Source organism: Anser brachyrhynchus, assembly GCF_964034855.1.
Source record: "Anser brachyrhynchus genome assembly, chromosome: 3".
Taxonomy (NCBI): domain Eukaryota; kingdom Metazoa; phylum Chordata; class Aves; order Anseriformes; family Anatidae; genus Anser; species Anser brachyrhynchus.
In genome coordinates this window covers 45,136,493-45,158,739 of record NC_137696.1, presented here as the reverse complement: position 1 = coordinate 45,158,739, position 22,247 = coordinate 45,136,493, and the positions used below count along the sequence as shown (strand labels likewise).

At 34.9% G+C, this 22,247-nt stretch overlaps 1 protein-coding gene across 4 annotated transcripts in view; it reads left to right on the top strand.

Annotated features, from left to right (window-relative positions):
• RYR2 (ryanodine receptor 2) overlaps positions 1-22,247 on the top strand; it is a 423,080-nt gene that overhangs the window by 209,394 nt on the left and 191,439 nt on the right. For all 4 annotated transcript variants that reach the window (XM_080588287.1, XM_080588286.1, XM_080588285.1 and 1 more), the window contains 6 exons: positions 4,673-4,768; positions 12,443-12,561; positions 13,202-13,335; positions 15,020-15,261; positions 17,978-18,170; positions 20,493-20,709. In XM_080588287.1, coding sequence (XP_080444413.1) covers positions 4,673-4,768; positions 12,443-12,561; positions 13,202-13,335; positions 15,020-15,261; positions 17,978-18,170; positions 20,493-20,709 — 1,001 coding nt within the window. The remainder of the gene's footprint in view (positions 1-4,672; positions 4,769-12,442; positions 12,562-13,201; positions 13,336-15,019; positions 15,262-17,977; positions 18,171-20,492; positions 20,710-22,247) is intronic.

Here is a 22,247-nt window from a genome sequence, read left to right as displayed (position 1 = left end):
AACACTTCTGTGAAAAGACAAATAGAAGGTATTATCTCCCATTCACTGACAGGAAGAGATACAAAGAAATTTAGATAAAAATACTCCTATAATTTTGATTCCCAAATTAAGAGATGTGGGTTCTTTTTTTTTTTTTCCTTTTTCTCCAGAATATCCAGCAATATTTCATGTGTGTAAGGCATACTGAAAACTGCCATCCCTCCAAATCCAGAGGCACAGAAAATGAAATTTAAATTACATACCTCACTGAAAATACACAAGTGGTGAAGGTGAAATCTGTCTGACCTAACGACAAGATTTTTTTTTTTTTGTGTACTTACTTTGCAAACCATCTTTCTATCTCCTTACTACTCAATAGCAAAGTGAGGAAATTGAAGCAGGAGTTCTCTACATAATACTGTTACAAAACTTTTCCATAGTCAAAGTAGGTCCATCATCTTTTGTTCTTGAAGAACAAAATCGTCTTGGGCTGAGAAATGATAATCAGTATATGGTACATGGTCCTTGATGTACCAGTGGGGTGCTTCTGTCTGTCCCACTACTTTTTCTGATAGAGGAAATAGAAGCAGTAAATGTCATTGAGACAAGAAGATGCCCTCTGCTTTGTTCCCAGAGAAAGGAACAAAGAGCTAGCTGAACATTGACTGCTGTCACTATTGCTGTTATGGTAGAAGGTGGTTCCTTTGGCTCTAATTCTGGTCTAGGAATTAAACCTAGTAGGTCTACCACACCTCTGTGTAGTTGAAGATTGTAACATGATGCGTATTCACAGGGTATTTCAGCTTAGGTTTCAAGGGTGACCAAAAGTGACATTTCCGAACTTTGGATTGATAGATTTTCTGAACGTTATAGGGTAATAGGGTAATCTTAATGGACTTCTATTTAATTTCATTTTTTAATTTATTTTCTTTATATAATTGTAAGCTAAAATACACCCTCTGTACACCACAGTTCTGTAATGTGCAAGGTAGTGAGAAGTCCAATGAGTCGGCACGTGGGTCAAAAGCAGGACTGGAACTTCAAACTTCAGATTGCTCTGATTTCAGCTGATGTTAGGAATTTGTAAGAATGATGATACACTCATCATTTGCTTACTAATTCTATGTGAAGTACTGTTTCAGAGGTCGACAGGAGTTTTTGCCACTGGATTTATGATACTTGATGATAGAGAAATGTTACAACTTGGGATAACAAATTATATTGTAGGTTCTTGAGCGGAGTGTCCAGATCCTTCCCCCCTCCACACACTTTTTTTTTTTTCCTCCTCACCCCCCTCAAATGTTTGCTCCTCTTTGTCTTGTGTTTTTCAGGCTGGAATAGGTATTTCTCATGTTTTTTTTTTACAGCTCCATCTTTCACTTACCTTTGCCAATGTCTGTCTGTCATTAGAACACTATGGTCTGTTACAGAAAATCAGATGAATACAGAAATCAGAAAATACAGAATGTTTCTTGCTGTTTTTACTACATTCCAAACAAAAACAAACAAACAAACAAAACAAAGTGAGCAAACAAAACAAACAAACAGAAAAACATACAGCATTGGCTATCTTCATGCTTGTAAGCAACCATATTGTTTGATCTGAATATTTTGAAGGTAGCTCAACCAGTTGGAGGCAGAAAGGATAGCAAATTTTATCTTTAACAGTTAAAATTTGGAAAAGATGTTTAAAACTAAACTAAATCATAGGGTGAGCTTCTCATCACACCTGCTTATGTCTTTACTCACCCTAATACCTCTATGAATGCTTGAAACTGTGACATTGCGTTTTGTGTTTTTTGAAGATGTTTGCTCTTCCAATGCTGGGATAAAAAGATCATCCAGGATGAACAATACTGAAAACTGTATATCTTAATTTATCTTTCAGCCCATATATGCCCACTAAGTAAAGTGAATTTACTTCAGGCTTTAAGGTGATTATTTTGTGTATACTATTGGTCGTTATTTGAGTTAGTAAGAATAAATTAAAGAAGTTTTGGCAGGAATTATGAACATTTTAAAGTATCTAGACTATGTCCAGAGAATTAAAGTCTCAAATCAATGATGACTTTTTAGAGTATAGATGGAATACAAAAGTCTGTGCTTGTGTTATTCATAGATGGAGGGGAGTGTTGAAGTTTTTGTAACATGTAGTTTGTTTTTCAAAATGTTAAATTAGGCACAGCTCAGGCTGGAGGAACTAGCGGCTTGATTGCTAAATAATTTCCATAAAAGTCTGAAATTTCCAACTGACAAGACCAGATAATACCTTCTGAAGAGGTCTGCTTGTCCTATACAAAATATTGATTGTTTCCCTGGACTTGTACTGGGGAGAACAGTGCTCAAGCTTTTCTTGACTTTCCAGCCCTCTCAACCCCTTTTTACATTACTTCCCTAAATACATTAGCTTCTGGCAGCTACTGCTTAAGAAGCCTGGCCTTGATCTGGCTAGAATGAATTTGTCTGTTGCTCTGTTCTGAATAATGCTGGAGCTGTACAGTAATTGCATGGATGACAAATTAATATTGCTTGCTCTCCCTTGCTTCAGCAAGCAGTGCTTTGCCTTTGAGTCTGCACATATATAAAAGTAAGCAGCAATGTTACAATTTGTGGCTTTTGTCATGTCTTGACATTGTCTGTGACATATCTACTGCAATTTACAGGCCGTTGAGACTGGATGCTATAGCATATAGAAGTGCTTGCCTTATATCTATTAAGGCATCTGTCCCTCCTCTATTACAAGTACATGCTGTGACTCTGAACTTCTATTGGACCCTTTTGTATCACGAAGAATGTACAAGAGAATGCATAATGATGTGATTTCAACATCTGACTGGGCACATCCTGTTTTCCTTTTTTTCTTTTTTTCTCCGTTTAAACTGGACACTAGTTTTCTTCACAGTTGGTGTGTGTGGGGGGGTGGAGCATCCGTTGAACATTCATTTGTTCTCAGTGTTGTATGCCTTGTTGTTTAATTCATTTTAACCACACTTTAACCACTGAGTACTAACCTTTCACAAACTTATGTTTAGCTGCATTTATGAAACCATCTGTGACTTGTTACTGCTACTGAAGTTAACTTTATTGATGCCATGTGAAGAAGTGAACTATTATTGCCTTCATTTTATGTGGGTACTTGAAGCACAGTGAGATGATTATGTGGCTTGCCTATAATCCAATAAAAAAAAATGCATACAGAAACAGGTGTTTCTTAGCTCTAGTCGGTGTCTTTTAACAATATGTTCCTCCTCTTGTGATTTCCAAAGAACTATCTTCAAATAACAATTGTCATGATTTTAATTAATTATGTTAGAATTCAGGGCATAGATTAGATATAATATTTTTTTTACCTTACTAAAACAGTGGCTTGATTATTTCAGTGTATTGCTGTTTTGTGTGCCAGAATGTCAGGTCCTCAAGTGTAATATTTTATGGATGAATGCAAAGTAATGAATGAATCTTGCTGAATTGCTGACATTTATTACTCATTAAAATGTTAGCAAGTTATTTAGATGGTATTCTAATACTTACAAACTGATAATGCAACACATCTTATTAGAAAGTAATTTTTGAGTCGTGGAATGGTCCAATACTTGAGAAAATGAATAAAGTGATATAGAAGTGAAAGGCTGGTTAGCATACAGGTTATGGAGTTAGGATAGCAAATTATAAAAGATTCCTCTTTTGGTTCTTGGTGTCTCACTTGGAAATAAATTTTCATGCTGTTGAAGAAATTAGAAATTTTCATTGAATTTAAGAAATCTCAAATTCACTTTTTCACTCCTTTTTCTTCCTTGCTGGAGTCATAAATTCGGAGGAATATAATTTCCTGCTATTATTTTAGGTACTGTGAAAATAAATACATGATTGATTGTGTGAAAAATACCATGTTTGGACATATAACAGATTGCGTTCTTTGTTATAAATAAATAAATAAAAAGAAGACCATTCTTATGAAGAGCAGTTTGCATTGCTCCACATATTGAACAAATGTTAGTGACTCGCTGTTTTCTGAGCAGAACAGATGCTTCTCTGAGAGCTTGTTTGTATGCAAATCCAAGCAAATGCATATATTCCAGGATGGGGCAGGCATTGTGTGCCTACAGTGTTCAGTGAGATTTCTGGTCAGTTATACCCATGAAGCCAATGCATGTGTCCAGTCTACTTAAATCTTCAGCTCAGAGCATGAAGGTGGAACAGTTCCAAATCAGTCACCTCTTCCTTACAGCCATGTAAAAAGTATGATAAACAGCTCCTGGACATCTGTCTTGTTTTGGTTTTAGCATTCTTGAAAAAAGTTATTGTTCATCTCATATGTTGTTGTCTCCACGTTCTTCTCTTCCAGTATTTCCTGTTGTTACATGAATACTGGTTAACAGAACTTATTTTCTACAGTAGCAGCTGACTTTTGTGATAAAAATAGTGGCTTCTCTACTTCATGTAGATTATTCTGCAGGGATTATTGAGATGAATGTAAAACCAAAATATTTCAAATACATTAAAGTTTATTTTAATGCCAAGAGTATTTTAACATGTAAATCTAACCATCATTTTTGTTATTTAAATTTAATATGAAGAACTCAATAATTAAGGATTAAGAATCTAGTTTATTGAATCCTTACTTGGAAGACAGGGATTCTTTTAATTCAAAAGGCCTTATAATTGTGATTTTTTTTCTCTCTTTTTCCAATAGCGGCTCTGATTCGAGGGAATCGTAAAAACTGCGCTCAATTTTCTGGATCTCTTGATTGGTTGATCAGCAGATTAGAAAGACTGGAAGCCTCTTCTGGTATGATTTTTAATATTTTATCTTCCTTATTTTCCCAGTTTTTCATTCGTTAAAAATTGGTAATATACTTATTCAGGGTAATTATGATGAAGAATTGTTATTCTTCTTATGGGAGAGCAAATATATATATAATATATATATATATATTTTATATAAAATATATTCTGCCCTGCAGAAAGGGAGCTGGAGTGTTCTGGTTGACAGCAAGTTGAACATGAGTCAGTAGTGTGCCCTGGCTGCCCAAAGGGCCAGTTATACCCTGGGGTTCATGGGGCAGGGCATTGCCAGCCGGTCGAGGGAAGGGATCATCCTGTTCTGCAGTGGTGTGGCCTTACCTCGAACACTGTGTGCAGTTTTGGGCACCACAGTATAAGAAGGACATAAAACAATTAGAGTGACCAAAGGACGGTTGCAAAGGTGGTGAAGGATCTAGAGGGAAAGATTTCATGGCTGATATTTGAGTCTCTTGCCCCATTTTACTGGTATAAATACTAACTTTCCATATTTTTTTTTTCTTGCGCAAAGATATACAACTGTTCTTTTGGACACTTAAGACTGATTTTTGACTCTTTTCCAAGCATGCTTTTTATGCTTGTGGTTATTTTACAGACCAGAAAGCAATGTAATGCTGCAGTAATTTTGTTGGTAAGAAATGTCACTGCTGCCTGCTTTTTTGTTTTTGTGGGTTTTTATTTATCTATTTATTTATTTTTGCCTCCTCTCTTGTTTTCCAAGATTAATAAAAATATTTATTGGATTAAAAAGCATGCATAGTGTAAGGTCTGTGTTCTAGATTTTGTACTTTTCAATGTAATGCTTCTTGGAGTTCTGTAGGTTACAGCAATACAGATATGATGTGGTGAGGTTTTTAATGTTTGATTTGCCAATTAAGTAAACTACAGGACATAAAAATACTATGAAATAGCTGAAATAAAAAACAAATGCTACAGAATCCTGCAAATTATTCCTTGTAACAAAAAGCAGAGGGGAATAAAAAAATATAAATAATGCAAATTACAGAAGTTTAAAATATTTAGCAGTTTTTGGTAGTAGTTCAACTTCAGATTTTTTATAATGGTAAGAAAATATAGATATGCTTCTAGATTATGTTAATGACCAACATAAAGAAATTGAAACTTCTCAAGACAAAATTATTATTTTTTTTTAATGTTACCATTTCTGAGCATTTAGTGTAAAACTTCTATATATAAGAAATATATTTGGAGTATACTTTCTAGAGAAAGTTGAGAAAATGCTGTTTTAAGTCAATTATTTAAGTCAATAAGTAAAAAGAATCCTGTGAAGAACATAGTAACCATGAAGCTGAAAACAATTTTGTAGTGCTTGCACTACCACAGGGAATCTCCATCTCAATATTTATTTATTTTTTTTTAATCTCACAGTGCTGGTATTCTTCCATTTTACATTTTTTTTTTTGTGATTTGACAATAAGAACATAACAGTGTAACTACTTGTAATGTCCTATATAACTTGTGTTAATCCTCAATATCCAATCATAGTCCAAGAAATTTAATAAAATATTTTGTATTACAGGTTATAATAGTTTTACTGTAACACCACATAGAGACTTGTTTCAACCTGTCTCTTTTTTATTGCCTGGTTCTAGCTACTATAATTGATATCTCTTGTCAGCTATTCTTTGATGTTCCTGTTCTGGTTCATGTTTATCTTTTCACAGGGAGTGTAGATATCGACGTGGATTTCAAGAGCTAATTATTAATAATAGCGCATGGAAGGTATATTCAGTCCACAGAAACAGATTTAAACAACATTCCATATTTACTGATTGCTGTGTTTTAAATTTTAGTTCTCTGTACTTCACATGTGCTTTGCTTTGTCATTACTATTAATGCATATCATTTTCCCTCCATCCCCTCTTCTGTTCTCTGCTGTTACCGTACTGGAGACATTTCCAACTGCAGATTAAGAAACATTCTCCAGTTGCAGTTATGACTGTTCTGTTTTATATACAATATTTGTTACTGTTTTGTTGAAAGATGACCTTTTGGGAGTCTTTTAAATATTATTTTCTGTAATTATGCTACAGTAATTTCAAAAGGCAGGAAGACCAATGGGCAGGATAGTTAAAACAGTAGTGAGAGCAATATAATAACCACCTTCCTGATTGCATATTTGCATTTTTTCCATTATCTTCTTATTTTAGTGCTCTGTGCTGTTTTGTGAACTGGAAGGAACATAAGAATTTTTCTTTCAATAATAATTTTTAGTTGATGCCAGACTTGTCCTAAGAATTACAATTAGGGAGAGTCATCCTTAAATTGGAGCTCCTTGTGGCCAGGGAATTTGACTTGTACCTTCATTATTTTAGCATTTCACATTGACAATAAAACGTGTGATATTATGTACAGTCATTTTTCTAATATATTGTTGGTACTCCTTTCTCAACTAGACTCACCCCACATTCAGTTCTGCTAAGCAGGAGTTGCAGGCAGAGCCATTTCCTAAATAAATCTGCAAATTTTGGAATTCTTAATTTGTAGGGTTCCTTCTATACCTGCATGATTTTCAGGAAAGGGAAGCTGGGATACTCTGACTGAAGCTTTCTGTTTGGAAAACCAGAATTCTTCAGCAAAATTGCTGCAGTTACTATACTAATGTACAAAATACTTTAACACTGGCACACATATTCAGGACTTCAGCTATAACAGGACTTCAGAAACGATGATTTCCATCAAACTTCTTACTTCTAATCTTTTTACATATCCTGTAGGTAATAGATAACCCAGAAAGAACAGCTTTTGGTGAGATATTCCCAGGGAATGGATAGTAGAGAAAATTAGATTTTTTTGGATGTATCTACTAATTTATCTGTGGCTTGTAGTATTATCTAATCTAGCTAGGATGTTGGGTTTCTATATTAACATTTATCCTACTCCTAATCAGTGTGGAATATTTTTAAACTATATTTTCAGCTCAGAAATATCACTCCTATCTGCACCTGAGACATATCCCATGCTGAATGTTTTTATGCCCTCAACTTTGTAGCTTGTTTGGTTCTATAAAATATTTTTGCAGATTTTTTTTGTTTTGTGTTTTTTTTTCTTTTTTTTTTTCTGCAGAACTATGTCCCCAAGGTGGGGGCTCTTTTACTATGCTTTTAGTTCCCACTCAGGGTGTACACCTGATCTGTTTCAGCCTTGGTGTGTTTATGCTCTGAATTCATGAGCTGCTCAATTTATTTGGGAACAGGAACATATGAGGCTACATCTTTTGTTCCCAGCTGGTGACACAGAGTTAGCTGCTCATAGCACTGGTGTCTAGTCAGAGATTTGCTGATCATTGTCACTATCACTAGTGTATTGTGTAGAGAACCCAGTGAAAGAGATATTGTAATCGAGCAATCATGCTGATTTACAGTATTGTTAGGGAAACATGCTCTGTAGATGCCTTGATTTTCTTGCTTTCATGAACATTTGGGTAACAGAATTTAAATGGAGACAAACATTTAAAAATGAGCAAAATCACAGGATTGATCTTTCTTCCACTTCAGCCCACCTTTGGTGTGAGAGCGCTCATCTAAGAAAAATGTTCTTACAATTATGCAGGTGCATGGGATTTGACTGCAACCTTCTTATTTTCAATGTATTTCCCTAGCTGTTCACAGTGAAATTGTTTCCTAAGATACCTAATTTTACTTTTGAAACTCTCATAGTTAGGATTTTCAGAAATAATTCAAAACTTTGCACTCAGCTTTTAGAGGTACAATATGAAATTCATTACAACAGTTTAAAATGCTGTGTTACATGTTCCCCCCTTTTTTTTTTTTAATTTGTAACAAGGTTTAAATCATGTTTTAAAAATTAAAAGCTAAATCTTTATGATGATATAGTAAGCTTTCGCCCATCTTTATCATAAACTCTGCATATGTTTGTGACATTTGTATTCTATTCAAACACTTTCTGCTTGATTGCGTTTTGCAACTTCAATGAAATTGGAGCAGGTCCAGATACATAGACAAATCTAAAAGTGAATTAGTCCAACCAAACCAACATTGTACATTTATATATAATATATATATATTTTTTTTCTCTCTGAAATAGAGGGAATTTGCTCTTAGAACAAAACGTGTTTGATGATCAGCATTCAGATGTTGCAGTAACTGTTGAAGTCACTGTGGCAGCTGAGTTTAGTTGATAACATTTTTTTCTTGAATGTTTTACACCTTCCAAGTAATTTTACTTCCATTATTGAAAAGTTTAAAATTAGAAAACAAATACAATGTACTATTTTAAGACAAAATTATTATTATGAAACTATCTACACAAATGTGAAAATTTGAAGGTTATGGCTACCACGCTTATGTTACATGGTATTGTTTCCTATCGAATTACTATTTTTATTGTTAACAGTGCATTTCAGTGACACAATGAATGAATTGATCTCCTTGCATTCCTAGATCACTGTGGCACACAATAAAGCTGTTGATCTTGTTACAGATGACCTCTCTAGACTGAGGATCCTTTTGTAATACTTTTCTTACTTCCCTAGGTAGGGAGGTGTTCAAGTGACCCCTGCCTATCTAGTTGGCAGGCTGAGTGGACTATGGTCCTGAATGTTGCTGCAGAGCATCTAGTCATTTAGCTCTTATGACTCTTAGGTCTTTGTCCTTTTAATCAATAATGTTAATGTGATATACTGGTGATATACATCTACTGCAGCCCAACCCCACTACTGCCAATTTCATATTTAATATTAACCTTCCCGTATTTGTAGTAGTGACACTCTGCTTATATCTTCAGGGCTACAGAATCACTTGGGGAGGTCATATGTAGCTCAATATACATATCAATATCGTATTGCATGGATATGTCTTTCTTCAGAGTCACTGCTCAGAATAGGAAAATTGCCTACTATGTCTGTGCAGGGTTTCCTGCATTCTGTGTTTTCATGTGTGTGTCTTCAAGCATATTCAAACAGACACTTTGAAACCTGTGTATGAGATATATCAGTTTTTCACTTTATCTGTTGTTTATCCTCTGCCTTTACTACACTTCAGTCTTTGAGTAATCTGTATGCTTTATTAGTGATGACAGCATATCTTCATCCAGATCCCTACGAAAAAAATATTAAGTAGTATTGGGACAAAAAATGATGGTTCTATAGTTTATCTGTGATTAACAAGTGATGTCTGAATGAAATCACCAGCAATTCCAGTCATTATTTTACTTCAGATTTTCTTGGGAAATAAGAAATAAAAATACCCTTCTAATAGCAAGTAATTTAAAAATAATCATTGTCTCTTCTGACAGAGTAACTTGGTCTTGTCAAGAATGGGAAACAGCAAAAGGAAAGATTAAAAAAAATAAAAATCTTTCTTGATATATGCTTGTTCATAACATTCTTATCTTTATTCCTCTGTGAGAACTCTGCACATCCCAGTATTCTCTTGTAAGAGAATTTTTTATTGGTTTTCTTTGAGAGGTCCATTTTCTTTGGATGCATTGGTCTTTCTATTGCTGTTTTTTAGTAGAGCTGTACTTGATCTGAACGCAAGTATGTATGATACAAGTTGGTTTGAATTTAGAAATATTAAAAAGATAAAATTCATGAACTGAAGGTATTTTCATCTTTGCTGGTATACAGCAATGGAAGATGTCATTAGTCTGCAAACGTGTGTCTTTGGATAGGTATGTTATTGATGTAATAAATCGTTAAAGGTGCTCACAATTCCTTTGTCCAGTGAGATACTTGAGAGATCCTCTAGGTGGGATTTTCTGCTGATCCTATGAAGACAATAGAATAGACATTGGATTCCTGGCTATTTATATTACTTATAAATTATGGTTTTAATATCAATCTATTTTTTCATAGTACTACTTTTTCATTACATTTCATTATTCGTTGCATAAGCATGCATTTCATATTTAGAAGAAACATATATATATATATATATATTTAATTTCCATTCAGAGTTTCTGGTTTTTGGTTTTTGCTTAGTTGTCTTTGAAATGCTTGTTCAATTAACTTAAAGCTTTATTTATTTTTTTTTTATTTTTTCGTGAGAGGCTTTATGATCAGTTAATCAGGAATTAATAAAAAGAAGAAAAATAATGCCTGTGATAAGTCAAAGTATGTATTTTTTCCTTAAATTTGTATTTTGATTTTACTTAATTATTAAAAAATTGAAAGCTAAAAATTCATATATTTTTGTGGCAATTGACAGTTTGACCTGCTTTGTCATGTTTTGTTTGCTTTTTTAATCTAAAACCTGTTCTGAATTTTGACTACTGACGACTACTGATGTGGATGACCCACAATCTTGAAATTCTTAAGTGTTAGCAGTCATTTAATGATAATGCACACTTCAATTGGTGGTTTATTCAAAACCAGCAGAAATCGAACAGAAATGCACTTGGCCCCCCTCTAAGCTTTAGATCAAATCTGTAGTGTTGAGAGGGAGGCAGCTGACCAGTGTATGTTTCTAATCTAATATTTCTGTGTCATCACTGTCTTGTGCACTGCGAGTAATAAAGCGAGTGTTCAGTTAGTAGCAGTTTGGAACTTTTTCTTCATAGCTGGGCCTGCTCTTATTCAACTGTTGGGCTGGTGAGCTCTTCCTTATCTGGGATTGTGGAAAGACCAGAGTACTCTTACTGATGGAGTGTTTTTGTCTGCTTCTTTTCATACCATGGAATCTGCAGTGCTACATTTTTCTTTTGGTAAAAACGTGTCAAAGAATAGAAGACTTCTGCTACAGATGTTGTTTTGCAAGGGTTAAGCCGAGTGTTTGGAGCCATAGCTTGAATACAGGGATAAGGAAGGAATGATATCAGACGTGCAGCATGAACAGGAATTCCATAACTCTAGGTTTAAGACTACTTCTCAGCTCTCCCTCAGTGCTCTTGATTTTTCTCATTGAGAAAACTGATAATAGTGAACCGCATGCTTCATACTTGTCTTTGCCAAATGTGGAAGCTCCCAAAACAAGTGATGACTTGATCCAGCACATGCAGGAGCCTGTTTTACTGCCTAATTGCAGGGAACAATTTTAATTCTAATGATTCTTGATGGCAATGACTGCTGCTTTATTGGGATGGGAATTGCATTTAATTGGGAGGCAACTGGTGATTTAGTGGTTCTTACTTCCTTGTGCATTTTAGTTTCATGTTCGTTTTTGTTTGCTATTTCAGAAACATCACTGTTGGCTCCCAGCATAGTTGTTACATACACAAAGAAAATGATACACAGCGGGCCAATAGACTGGAAATTTACCTCTTTTCTTTAAATAAGACATGTAAGATTTCATTAGTGGTTCATATGATTTTCTAAGAGGAGAAACAGAAAACTGAATACGGAGAGAATATTTTATTTATATAATATGTATGTACTGTGAAGTCGTCACTTTTTGGAGCCATTGAAAACCAATGTTTTACACAGTTTGAATTTTTGAGCATTGATGATCATGTTTATTAGTAAAATTTCCTAATAATTTACAGGTTTTTCTCCTTTCCTTTCTGATTTTTATTTCATTCACTGATTTGGGGAAATCCAGAAGTACCACATCAATCTTGTTTTGGTTTTATATATCACATAACTGTCTTATTGAAACTAATGCATGTAGCTGAGCAAATATTGGGAAGTATTATATGTAGTCATGTTTTGATATACCCTTTGAATTATTTTTTTTTTCAGGAATTCTAGAGGTTTTACACTGTGTGTTGGTGGAAAGCCCTGAAGCTCTAAACATAATTAAAGAAGGACATATTAAATCAATCATCTGTCTTTTGGATAAACACGGAAGAAACCATAAGGTAGGCATAGAAAGAGACTATAGTTAGGTGAACATTCATGAACAAATAAAACATACTAGTTTTTCACTGAGAGGGTGGCTGGGCACTGGAACAGGCTCCCCAGGAAACTGATCTGGCAGGTTCAGTGCCATGAGTACAAGAATCATTTGGACAAAGCTCTCAGACATCTATTCTTATTTTTGGGTGGTCTTGTGCAGACCCAGGAGTTGGACTCAATGATCCTTGTGGGTCCTTTCCAACTCAGAATATTCTATGATTCTATGATATTGCTCTGTGTATAAGTTTGATTTCAAATACTTCAATACTGTGTTCATAATTATGAATGAAACTTTTCCTAACAAGTGTATGGGCAGTTTGAAGAAGGAAAGGTGGACATTATCTGCTTTTTGATGAAAGCAGTGATACTACCTAAACCTCAAGGGAAGCAGGGAGAATACATCTTAATATTTTTAGGAGAATTTCAGAATTGTTATAAAATAAAATGACTATGTTAGATGAACGTCATGCTGTCGTACCCTTACATGTCTTCCACTAACAAGGTGTACAGCATTAGATTGCCAGAAGTAACTCAATGTGATTATGAAGTCTTTAACACGAGAAGAAAAAAAAAAAAAGATGAAAAGAATCTATTTTTTTCCAGGTTTTGGATGTCTTGTGTTCTCTCTGTGTATGTCATGGAGTAGCTGTGCGGTCTAATCAGCATCTAATCTGTGATAATCTCCTGCCTGGAAGAGATCTGCTATTACAGACACGCCTAGTCAACCATGTGAGCAGGTAAAGAGAAAAAGAGTAAATCTGTATGTATGAACAAAGCAGAATAAAACTTGTGGTTAAAAGAAATAAAAATAGCCATTACAGAAAAACTGTTTTACATCCAAAACTTTAATTGAGGTATTTTATTCTCATTAGGATTTTACATACTGCAATATTTGCAATATTTGTTATAATCAAAATATAGGTAACAGAGAGCTGCTGCAAGCTAAAGCTGCACGCTCTCTCTCTCTCTCTCTCAATCTCAACTGCTTTAAATATGTGAAATTGTGAAGTCTTTTCAAACATTCTTGTCTAGATCTAACTGTGCTTCAAAATATCATCAACAAGTGTTTTTGATTGCCTTCTTCCACCAATGTTTGTAATCTTGTGAGGATTGAGCTTTGGGCAAAATCAAGAATCTAATGGTAAACACCTTCACCAATGTCTTAAGCAGATATTGTGACTTTTGCATGGGATATTTATGGGGAGCTCCTTCACAGTATCTGAATTGTAGAAGTTACCTTCCAGCAGATGTTAATAGCAAGCTGGAGTGAGTAACATCTTAAACCAGCAAAGTAATATTTACAAAATATCACAGAGTTTAAATGTATACTAAGGCAGAAGAATCTGGCCTCAAGTGCAGATTCAATGCGGCCTTCCTCTATCTCAAACTTATGTCTCCTTAAAAAAGTCTCAGTCATTAAGTAAGAATGAAAGTTGAAACACAGAAATAGTAATTACAATTCATAGGAATTATATTTCTTAGGATTTATTAGATGTTGAAAAACATTAAAAAAATCCACAATTGTATGTTACGAGGAGACCTTTTGAGGTAAAAATAAATCCCAATCTGAAAATGAAATGAAGTTAACAAATGTATAGCTAATACATTCACTCATAATTTATACTCATTTTTCATACCCACATCTGACACACCCTCCCCTCCCTGGCAATACAGACAATAACACACCAACAAATATAATACATGGAAAGATGGTATAATAAGAAAAATTCCATGTTAGAAGAAATTTTAAATGTGTAGGTACTGATTGAGCTTCTAAGGTGAGTTTTGATCTTGTAAAGGTAAGGTGCAGCTGTCTTTCCCAAATACAGCTGCAGAAAAAGCTAATGTATTGAACATATTTTTTCTCTGTATTAGAAAGTCATGAATAAGTATATTTATATTCTTGCAGTGATAAGGAAAAATATTATTTTTCAAAAGTCAGAAAAACCAATTAAGCATTGAGAGCATTTAGAGAGAGAACAAAACTTGCATAACTTTCACCACAAATAATTGGCAAAGGAGGACTCTAAGGTACTGAAGTTTAATGTATTTTTTTCAGGGTACTGGAAAATTCTTTTTGCCAGCCCATATTTAAAAAAGATTAAATTGGATAATTAGATTGATTAAATTGTAGAGTTGGGGCAAAGTCTTGACTAAGGTGGTACTGTGTTCAGTCAGAAAAGATTTAATGGGTGATCTTGCTACTAGTTTACCAATGATGTTTTTTTCTGAAAGGTAGCTCTTGTCAAACTTTTAAAAAATATTTTAAGAAGATTAAATGTCAGCAGCTTTTAATTTTACCTATATTATTCTAATTAAAAAAAAAACAACATTAAATGTGAGTTAAATGAAAAGTCTGCAGTAGTACATTGAGTGCTTGAGGTGAGTTTTTCATAACCACTTTTATGCTTTCTCTTTTAGCATGCGACCCAATATCTTTTTGGGGATTAGTGAAGGCTCTGCCCAGTACAGAAAATGGTACTATGAACTTATGGTGGACAATCTAGAGCCCTTTGTGACCGCAGAATCAACTCATCTACGAGTGGGCTGGGCTTCAACAGAGGGCTACTCACCGTATCCAGGGGGAGGAGCAGAATGGGGAGGAAATGGTGTTGGTGATGATTTGTATTCCTATGGCTTCGATGGTCTGCATCTGTGGTCAGGTAGTCTTTGCATCTTTTTTTTCTCTTATTCCTTTCTCTCTCTCTCCCTTTTTTTTTTTTTTTTTTTTTTTTTTTTTTTTTAATACAAGGTTGTTAAACTTGGAGTTCCAGTGAGGTTGTTTTTCAGGAGTGAATTGGGTGTTTCAGTTGACACTTGAAATATCCAGAAACAGGATCCCATCAGAATATGTTTGAAGTTGATATTGCAAATTGAAAAATTTGTTTTATACAAAGTAATACAGGTGGAATAATAATTTGTTTCGGCCTGTTTTTTATAGTAATTATGAAATTTTTATTTAAAACTTCAAAATACAAAAAATGAATTCTGATGAATAGTAGTCTGTATTTCTAATTCCTGTGTGATAGTGGAAGAACAGCCTGAGAGACTTGATTCATAGTTATGCTTTTTGCTACACATTTTAAAACTAGATATTTTTTCTGTAGTGATGTCAACACTTTATTTGCATACATTAACTGTTTATTACATGACTTGCAAAATCATATTCCTGCCTTGTATATGGTGTGTTTAGTGTGTATTCATTATTTAAATGTCGTTGACCCATACAGGATCATCTGTTAATAGAAATTTCTGTATGCAAATTCTAGAAAAGCAGGACTGAGTATCCAAATTTTTTGGATTTGCTGTTGTTTCTGCAAATATCTTATTCTCTCTCCAAACTGAGTTAGCTCAGCAACATCAGAGTTATCTTTTTTGCTTGATTTTGCTTACATTCAAAGATTCCAAGGTATCATTTTGAATGGGTAATTCTATACATGGAGATTCCTAAACTTGAAATACATTTCTACTGCAGTTTCATTTTGTTGAGGAAAAAATGTCTCCTTTAATTTTGAGAGATTATTGGGTAGTGGTAAACTGTAGAACTGACAGGAAACTGTTTGAGGCTTGTTAGACTGGCAATTTGTGCCACTGTGTAGATATGAGCTTATTTTTTGAAGACCCTTCACAGATGAGAGAGACTTTGTTAGTGAGTCAGCTGTATGTATGATTCAGTGTCTTTGAAGATTTGAGGCATTGAGGCTAGGTACTTGGAAAAGAAGAGAGTTTTACATTTCAAAAAACTTCTCCAATCAAAATAGCAGAAGATTGTATCACAAAGTAACAATATACCCGCTAGAGTGGCATCTTGATAACATAGCTGCCACTTTTGCTCTCATGTATGGTGAGAATTGCTTTGGAACAATGATGCATAATTAATGGTGTCAGTAAAGATGTGTCATAATTGAGTTTGTCAAGTATTATTAAAGAAAAATCAGAAAATAATGAGGTAACCCAAATAACTTTTGTAGTTAGGTTTGCTTTTAGGGAGAAAACACAAGGTTACTTAAAATCAGAATTATTTTTCTACCTGATGGAAACTTCTCAATCAGAAATGTCACAGAATAAATGAATAATCTTTGTGGCCCTTAAGTCAATAATCCATCCCAGTCAAAAAAGTCAGACCAAATTTGTATACTTAGTTTTTAATATTAATTTCTGTTGTGGATGTAGCTGACAGATTTTAAAATATTGTTTTCCTTGACATTTTTTGTGGGAAATGTAATACATACATCTCAAACTTAGAAGGACTTGAAATAGTTGAATGTTGAAAATCATGGCCTTCCTTCTTTCTCCGCAATCCCAGGCTGGTAAGTCTCTGAAACATTTTGAAAATAATCCTTGGAGAATGAAGTATTTGCTGCGTTAATGAATAGCAACAATAATTCCTACCACTGAGCTGCTATTCTGGAACAGGTCTTTGCCAGAATCACATTTAATTTGCATTTCTTTCTTTGGTCATGCCATTACTTCTCTAATATAGAGAAGTGGAGCTCATAGAATTTTAAAGCCTAAGGCCAGAAAAGAGACTTAAATCATTTGGGCTGACTGTGTAAATCAAAGACCATTACATATTTCTTTTAAAAAGTCAGTTCTTCATTGAACCCAATGACCCCTATATTTGGCTACATTTTAATATCTAAAAAGGCATCTAGTCTCAAGTTGAACACCTTGAATACATGAAGCATCCACTGTTTTCACTAATAGTTCTTTTAAAGTTTAGTCACCCTTGACATTTTTAAAAAAAAAAAAAAAAGCTAAGTTGTTTCTCAAAGCAGTCTTTCATGAATATATATGCTTCAAAACTGATGTTATCTTTGATATGTGCTGGGAAAATACTAGTTTAGTGTGTGATTATGAAACTGCCTAGTATCATCTGAAACAGGTTTGCAAGGGTACCATGATCTGGCCCATTTTCTGGTACAAGAACCATCTTGCTTTTCCTAAATAATTGGAAGTACAATACTTGTCCTTATCTTGAATAATGAAGGATTCTCTAGTTAAGTATACTAGGTTCCATATTACGCACTTAGGTTTGTTTTGCAATATGCTTTTACATGACTGTGAGGAATAAAATTTAATTTACCTGGTTTTGACTCTTTATAAGGGTTATCAGTAATTATTTTCACTTATGTAAGATGTAACTTAATCTTTATGATTAAAACAGCTTGATGTTTGTGTAGATGTGGTTGTGTGCTTTTCTTCACCATATTGCAAGCTTAAAATCAGGTCTTGGATTTTATAGGGTGAATTTGTGAATTAATGAATGTGTGCTCTATTGCTATGTTTCCTGTTGCTTTTTTTTTTTTTTTTAGGCTGCTGTGAACACCTGTATGATTCTCTGAAGTTTTGCTAAATGTGTCTCCTTTGTTTCCATAGGTTGTGTAGCACGAACGGTAAATTCTCCCAACCAACATCTGTTAAGAACTGATGATGTTATTAGCTGCTGTTTGGATCTGAGTGCTCCCAGCATCTCTTTTCGGATAAATGGTCAGCCAGTTCAAGGAATGTTTGAGAACTTCAACATAGATGGCCTCTTCTTCCCGGTTGTCAGCTTCTCTGCAGGAATAAAGTTAGTATCTGTTATGAACAGACTCGCATACGAAGTCGGTCTGTTAATAAATGTTATTAATCACAGAATTTATTAATTAATTAAGTAAGCAAGCAGAAGCAAAACAGCGCTGGGCGGCCGGGGAGTTCCGACTCCGCAGCGGCGCACAATTTTCCTTCTCCGGGGGTGCTGTTTTATAGTATCCGAGTTCCAGCTTGTCCGGGCTTGTTGAACCAGCTGCGGCTATGCAGTCCAAAGGGGGGGGGCTGCTTCCTCTCTTTGGTGCTCACGCATTGTGCTAATGTTTGGGTGGGGGGAGTGAAGTAGCAGACAGGATGTCTTGCGATGGGGTATTTCACAGAGTCTTTGTACCTGTTCAAGGATGTTTACCCAACACCCCCCCTTCTTGTTATCTGCCTAATAAGCCTCCCCTTCATTGAGGCAACATTGTGCAACCTTATCTCCCTCGCAGATTCCCAAATTCCTTACAGATAGTTAGCAAATCCCCCCCCTCCCCAACTTTGTCATCATATATCAAGGTTCTATTATGATCAGGAAGCTCTGTCCCAACCTCGTGTAAAATACTATCTATTTTATAACCATCTTATCCCTTTTTTTTTTTTTTTTTTTTATTTCTTTATACAATGAACAAATACATCTTACCCATTACAGTATCCAGTGTAGTTTTTTTCCTCGTCTCTTGTTTTCAGTAGATGTGAATATGCTAAATTATTTCCCTGGCTGTCTTCACTCTCATTTCCCTTTCTGACATCTGCTTCTTTGGCACAGCTCCAGTTCTTGGATAGTGAAAGCTACAAAGGAGTCCTGAAGAGATGGTGCATCTGTTATTTTTCATAGGTGCATTCAGGTGGTTTGCAGATAGGCCTTTGAAACAGCTTTATGATTTCTTAGCTGATGCTATAATGCACATTCGCTTCCAGGATAGCATTTAACATATATGGGGAAAAAAACTATCAGTCTTTGATATTAAAAATGTTTGCCCAAAGGCACTTGTTATGAGGTGGTAACTATTATTTGGAGTATATTATCTGCATTTACCTTAAGAAATTGTGGTACACTTTCTTTTCAGCAGGACGGATTAATAGGAATTCAGTCAATCTGTGTTCTGATTATTGTACGGGTTTTCTATAAAATTTCAAGTCACACTTGAGGTACCAGACTTCTGCCTCCATGTTTTCAATAGTTTGAGACTATAATTTTAAAAAGTTTGTGAGAAATTCCAGCAGGAGGACTGACTTTAGCAGAACTGCCAAAGGTAAAGGCTGAAAGCTGATTTCTGCTGGAGAGAAAGCGATGCTTGGTTAGAGATCATTAAAAAACTGATAAATACTACAGAAACTAAATGCTAGCATCTTATTCCAAGTGCAAAATGCACTTCTTTAGACTTTCCCTTGAACAATACAGTTACAAAAGACATAGTGTGATAAAACTATAGACATGCATTCTGTGAAATTCAGAACCATTTGCCTGTATGCCTTATCATGCTTTATTTCATGAGATAAATATTTGACAGATATTATTCATGTGCTGTATAGGACTGACAGCAATCTTATGAGACACAGCAAATATTAAAGAGGGGACAACATAATTCTGTTGCAAAGCCAGGGATTTTCTATTTTTTTTTCCTTTAGAATTGAAATGTTCTAGGAAGATATATATATATATATATATTTCATGTAATTTCATTCATTAAATTTTTTAGGAACAAAAAAGCTATGAAAAATTCACCATTTTGTAATGAATAAAAGAATGTTTTTCCCCAGGTTTCTACTAACATGACAAGTATGTGATTTGGGGAAGAAAATATGGGAGCTGTTGTGTTGCATCCTAAATGTTTAGTGTTCTGTGAGAGAAAAGGAAGAATCATATTCTGCTGAGTTTTTAGGCTCATTTCTGAAATGAGAGAGAATGGAGAATTTCCCAATGTATAGAGAGTTGGCAGGTTCTTGACTGATTACTCTGGGCTATAATCTCAGCCTTCTGAAGCTTAAAAGCCTACTGCTTATTTCATAGGCATGCCAAGCAAGCTGATCTCCTCCCCCCCACCCCCCATCACTGATTTAGAATATTTTTATTGAAGTAGAAATTAAGTAAAAGAAAAAAAATGCTTTGTTTAATTTTCCTCTCTTTTTTTTTTTTTCACTTACTACTCCAGCACTAGTTAAAGTTCAAATGTAAACAATGCAAATAAACTGTAACAGTGTTCTTTTCTTTCTCTTTTTTTTTTTTTTTCAGTAACATTCAGAAGTTGTTAGGCTGACAAACTGATGAGGTTTGACACCAGAGGTATCTCAATTATCTAAATTAACTCTGATTTTACAGGGTACGTTTCTTGCTTGGAGGTCGCCATGGAGAGTTCAAGTTCCTTCCTCCACCTGGATATGCCCCCTGCTTTGAAGCTGTCCTACCAAAAGAGAAACTTAAAGTGGAGCATAGCCGAGAGTACAAGCAGGATCGCAGCTACACAAGAGACCTACTGGGTCCCACTCTTTCTCTGTCACAAGCAGCTTTTACCCCAGTTCCTGTGGATACTAGCCAGGTATTGAAACTAAAAGATTAAATTTCCTTATGCAAACACAGGTGCTATTAGTGCTATCTTATTGCACATTTGTTTGAATTTACAGCTTGTTTCAAACTTGTCTTTTTTCTCAGAATTTTTCTGATACATTCCATCATTAGAAGTTGAAAACTGGAAAAAAGTCACAGGCACCACAAAGTCCATATAGCACTCACTAAAAATTTCATCTATTTCAATTCACAAACACTGTAGTGAAGAATATGTTTTGGCCTTAATATTAGAGTATACAAAAAAGAATATTTGAATTTAATGTGTTGTTTTGACAGTTGCTACTGTCTTAGAATCATAGAATCATTTAGGTTGGAAAAGACCTCTAAGATAATCTAGTCCAACCTTTTAACCTAGCACAGGCAAGTCCACCATTAAATCATGTCACTAAGCTCTACATGCATACATTTTTTGAAGACCTCCAGGGGTGGTGACTCAGCTACTTCCCTGGACTGCCTGTTCCAATACTTCACAACCCTTTCAGTGAAGAAAATTTTCCTAATATCCAACCTTGCATCCTCTGATGCAACTTGAGGCCGTTTCCGCTTGTCTTATCACTTAGTGCTTGGGAGGAGAGCCCAATCCCCACCTACCTAAAGCCTCCTTTAAGGTAATTGTAGAGAACGATATGGTCTCCTTCCCTCCAGGCTAGACAATCTCAGCTCCCTCAGATGCGTCTCATAAGCCTTGCTCTCTAGACCCTTCACCGGCTTTGTTGCCCTTCTTTGGACATGCTCTAGCACTTCCATGTCCTTCTTGTGGTGAGGGGCCCAAAATTGAACACAGTACTCGAGGTGCAGCCTCACCAGAGTTGAGTACATAGGGACAATCACTTCCCTAGTCCTGCTGGCCACACTACTACTGATACAAGCCAGGATGCAGGACCTGCCTTTCATAAACCCATGCTGACTGGGCCTGATACATGGTTGCCCTGTAGGTGCCACATGATGGCACTCAAGATAATTTATTTAATAATAAAAATGTCTTTTTATTACACTTTAATTAAAATTACTAAAAGCTTTGCATTAAGACCTTTAGGCCAGCTTCAGCCCTATTTGTTTACTGTCCTTGCAGGTTACTGAGTGTGGCATTTGACTCATTGTGGGCAGAAACTTTAATGTGGGCATTGAAGTTGTATTTTTCTTTTTTTTTTTTTTCACGTAGTGGGAGAGGACAATAATTCTTTGTCAAGTTCTCTGATAGCAAAGAGCTTGATCTCTGAACACAGATAAAAAATAAGTTCTTTTTCCACTTCAGCAGAGTTCTAGATAATACAAAGTTTTGGACACTACATAGTCACGTTTTACTATACTTAGGAACTTGTGCCTGGAAAAATCACATAAGAAAGAAAAAAAACTGCTACTTAATTTCAATATGTGCTAAATACAGCATCCTACATGTGTCATTAGTTATTGCTCTGTAATACTAACAATTACGGTAACTTTATCAGGATTTACAGCACTGTATATTTAAGGTCTCTGTTTTTTGAGACAGAGAGTATCTGATTTAAA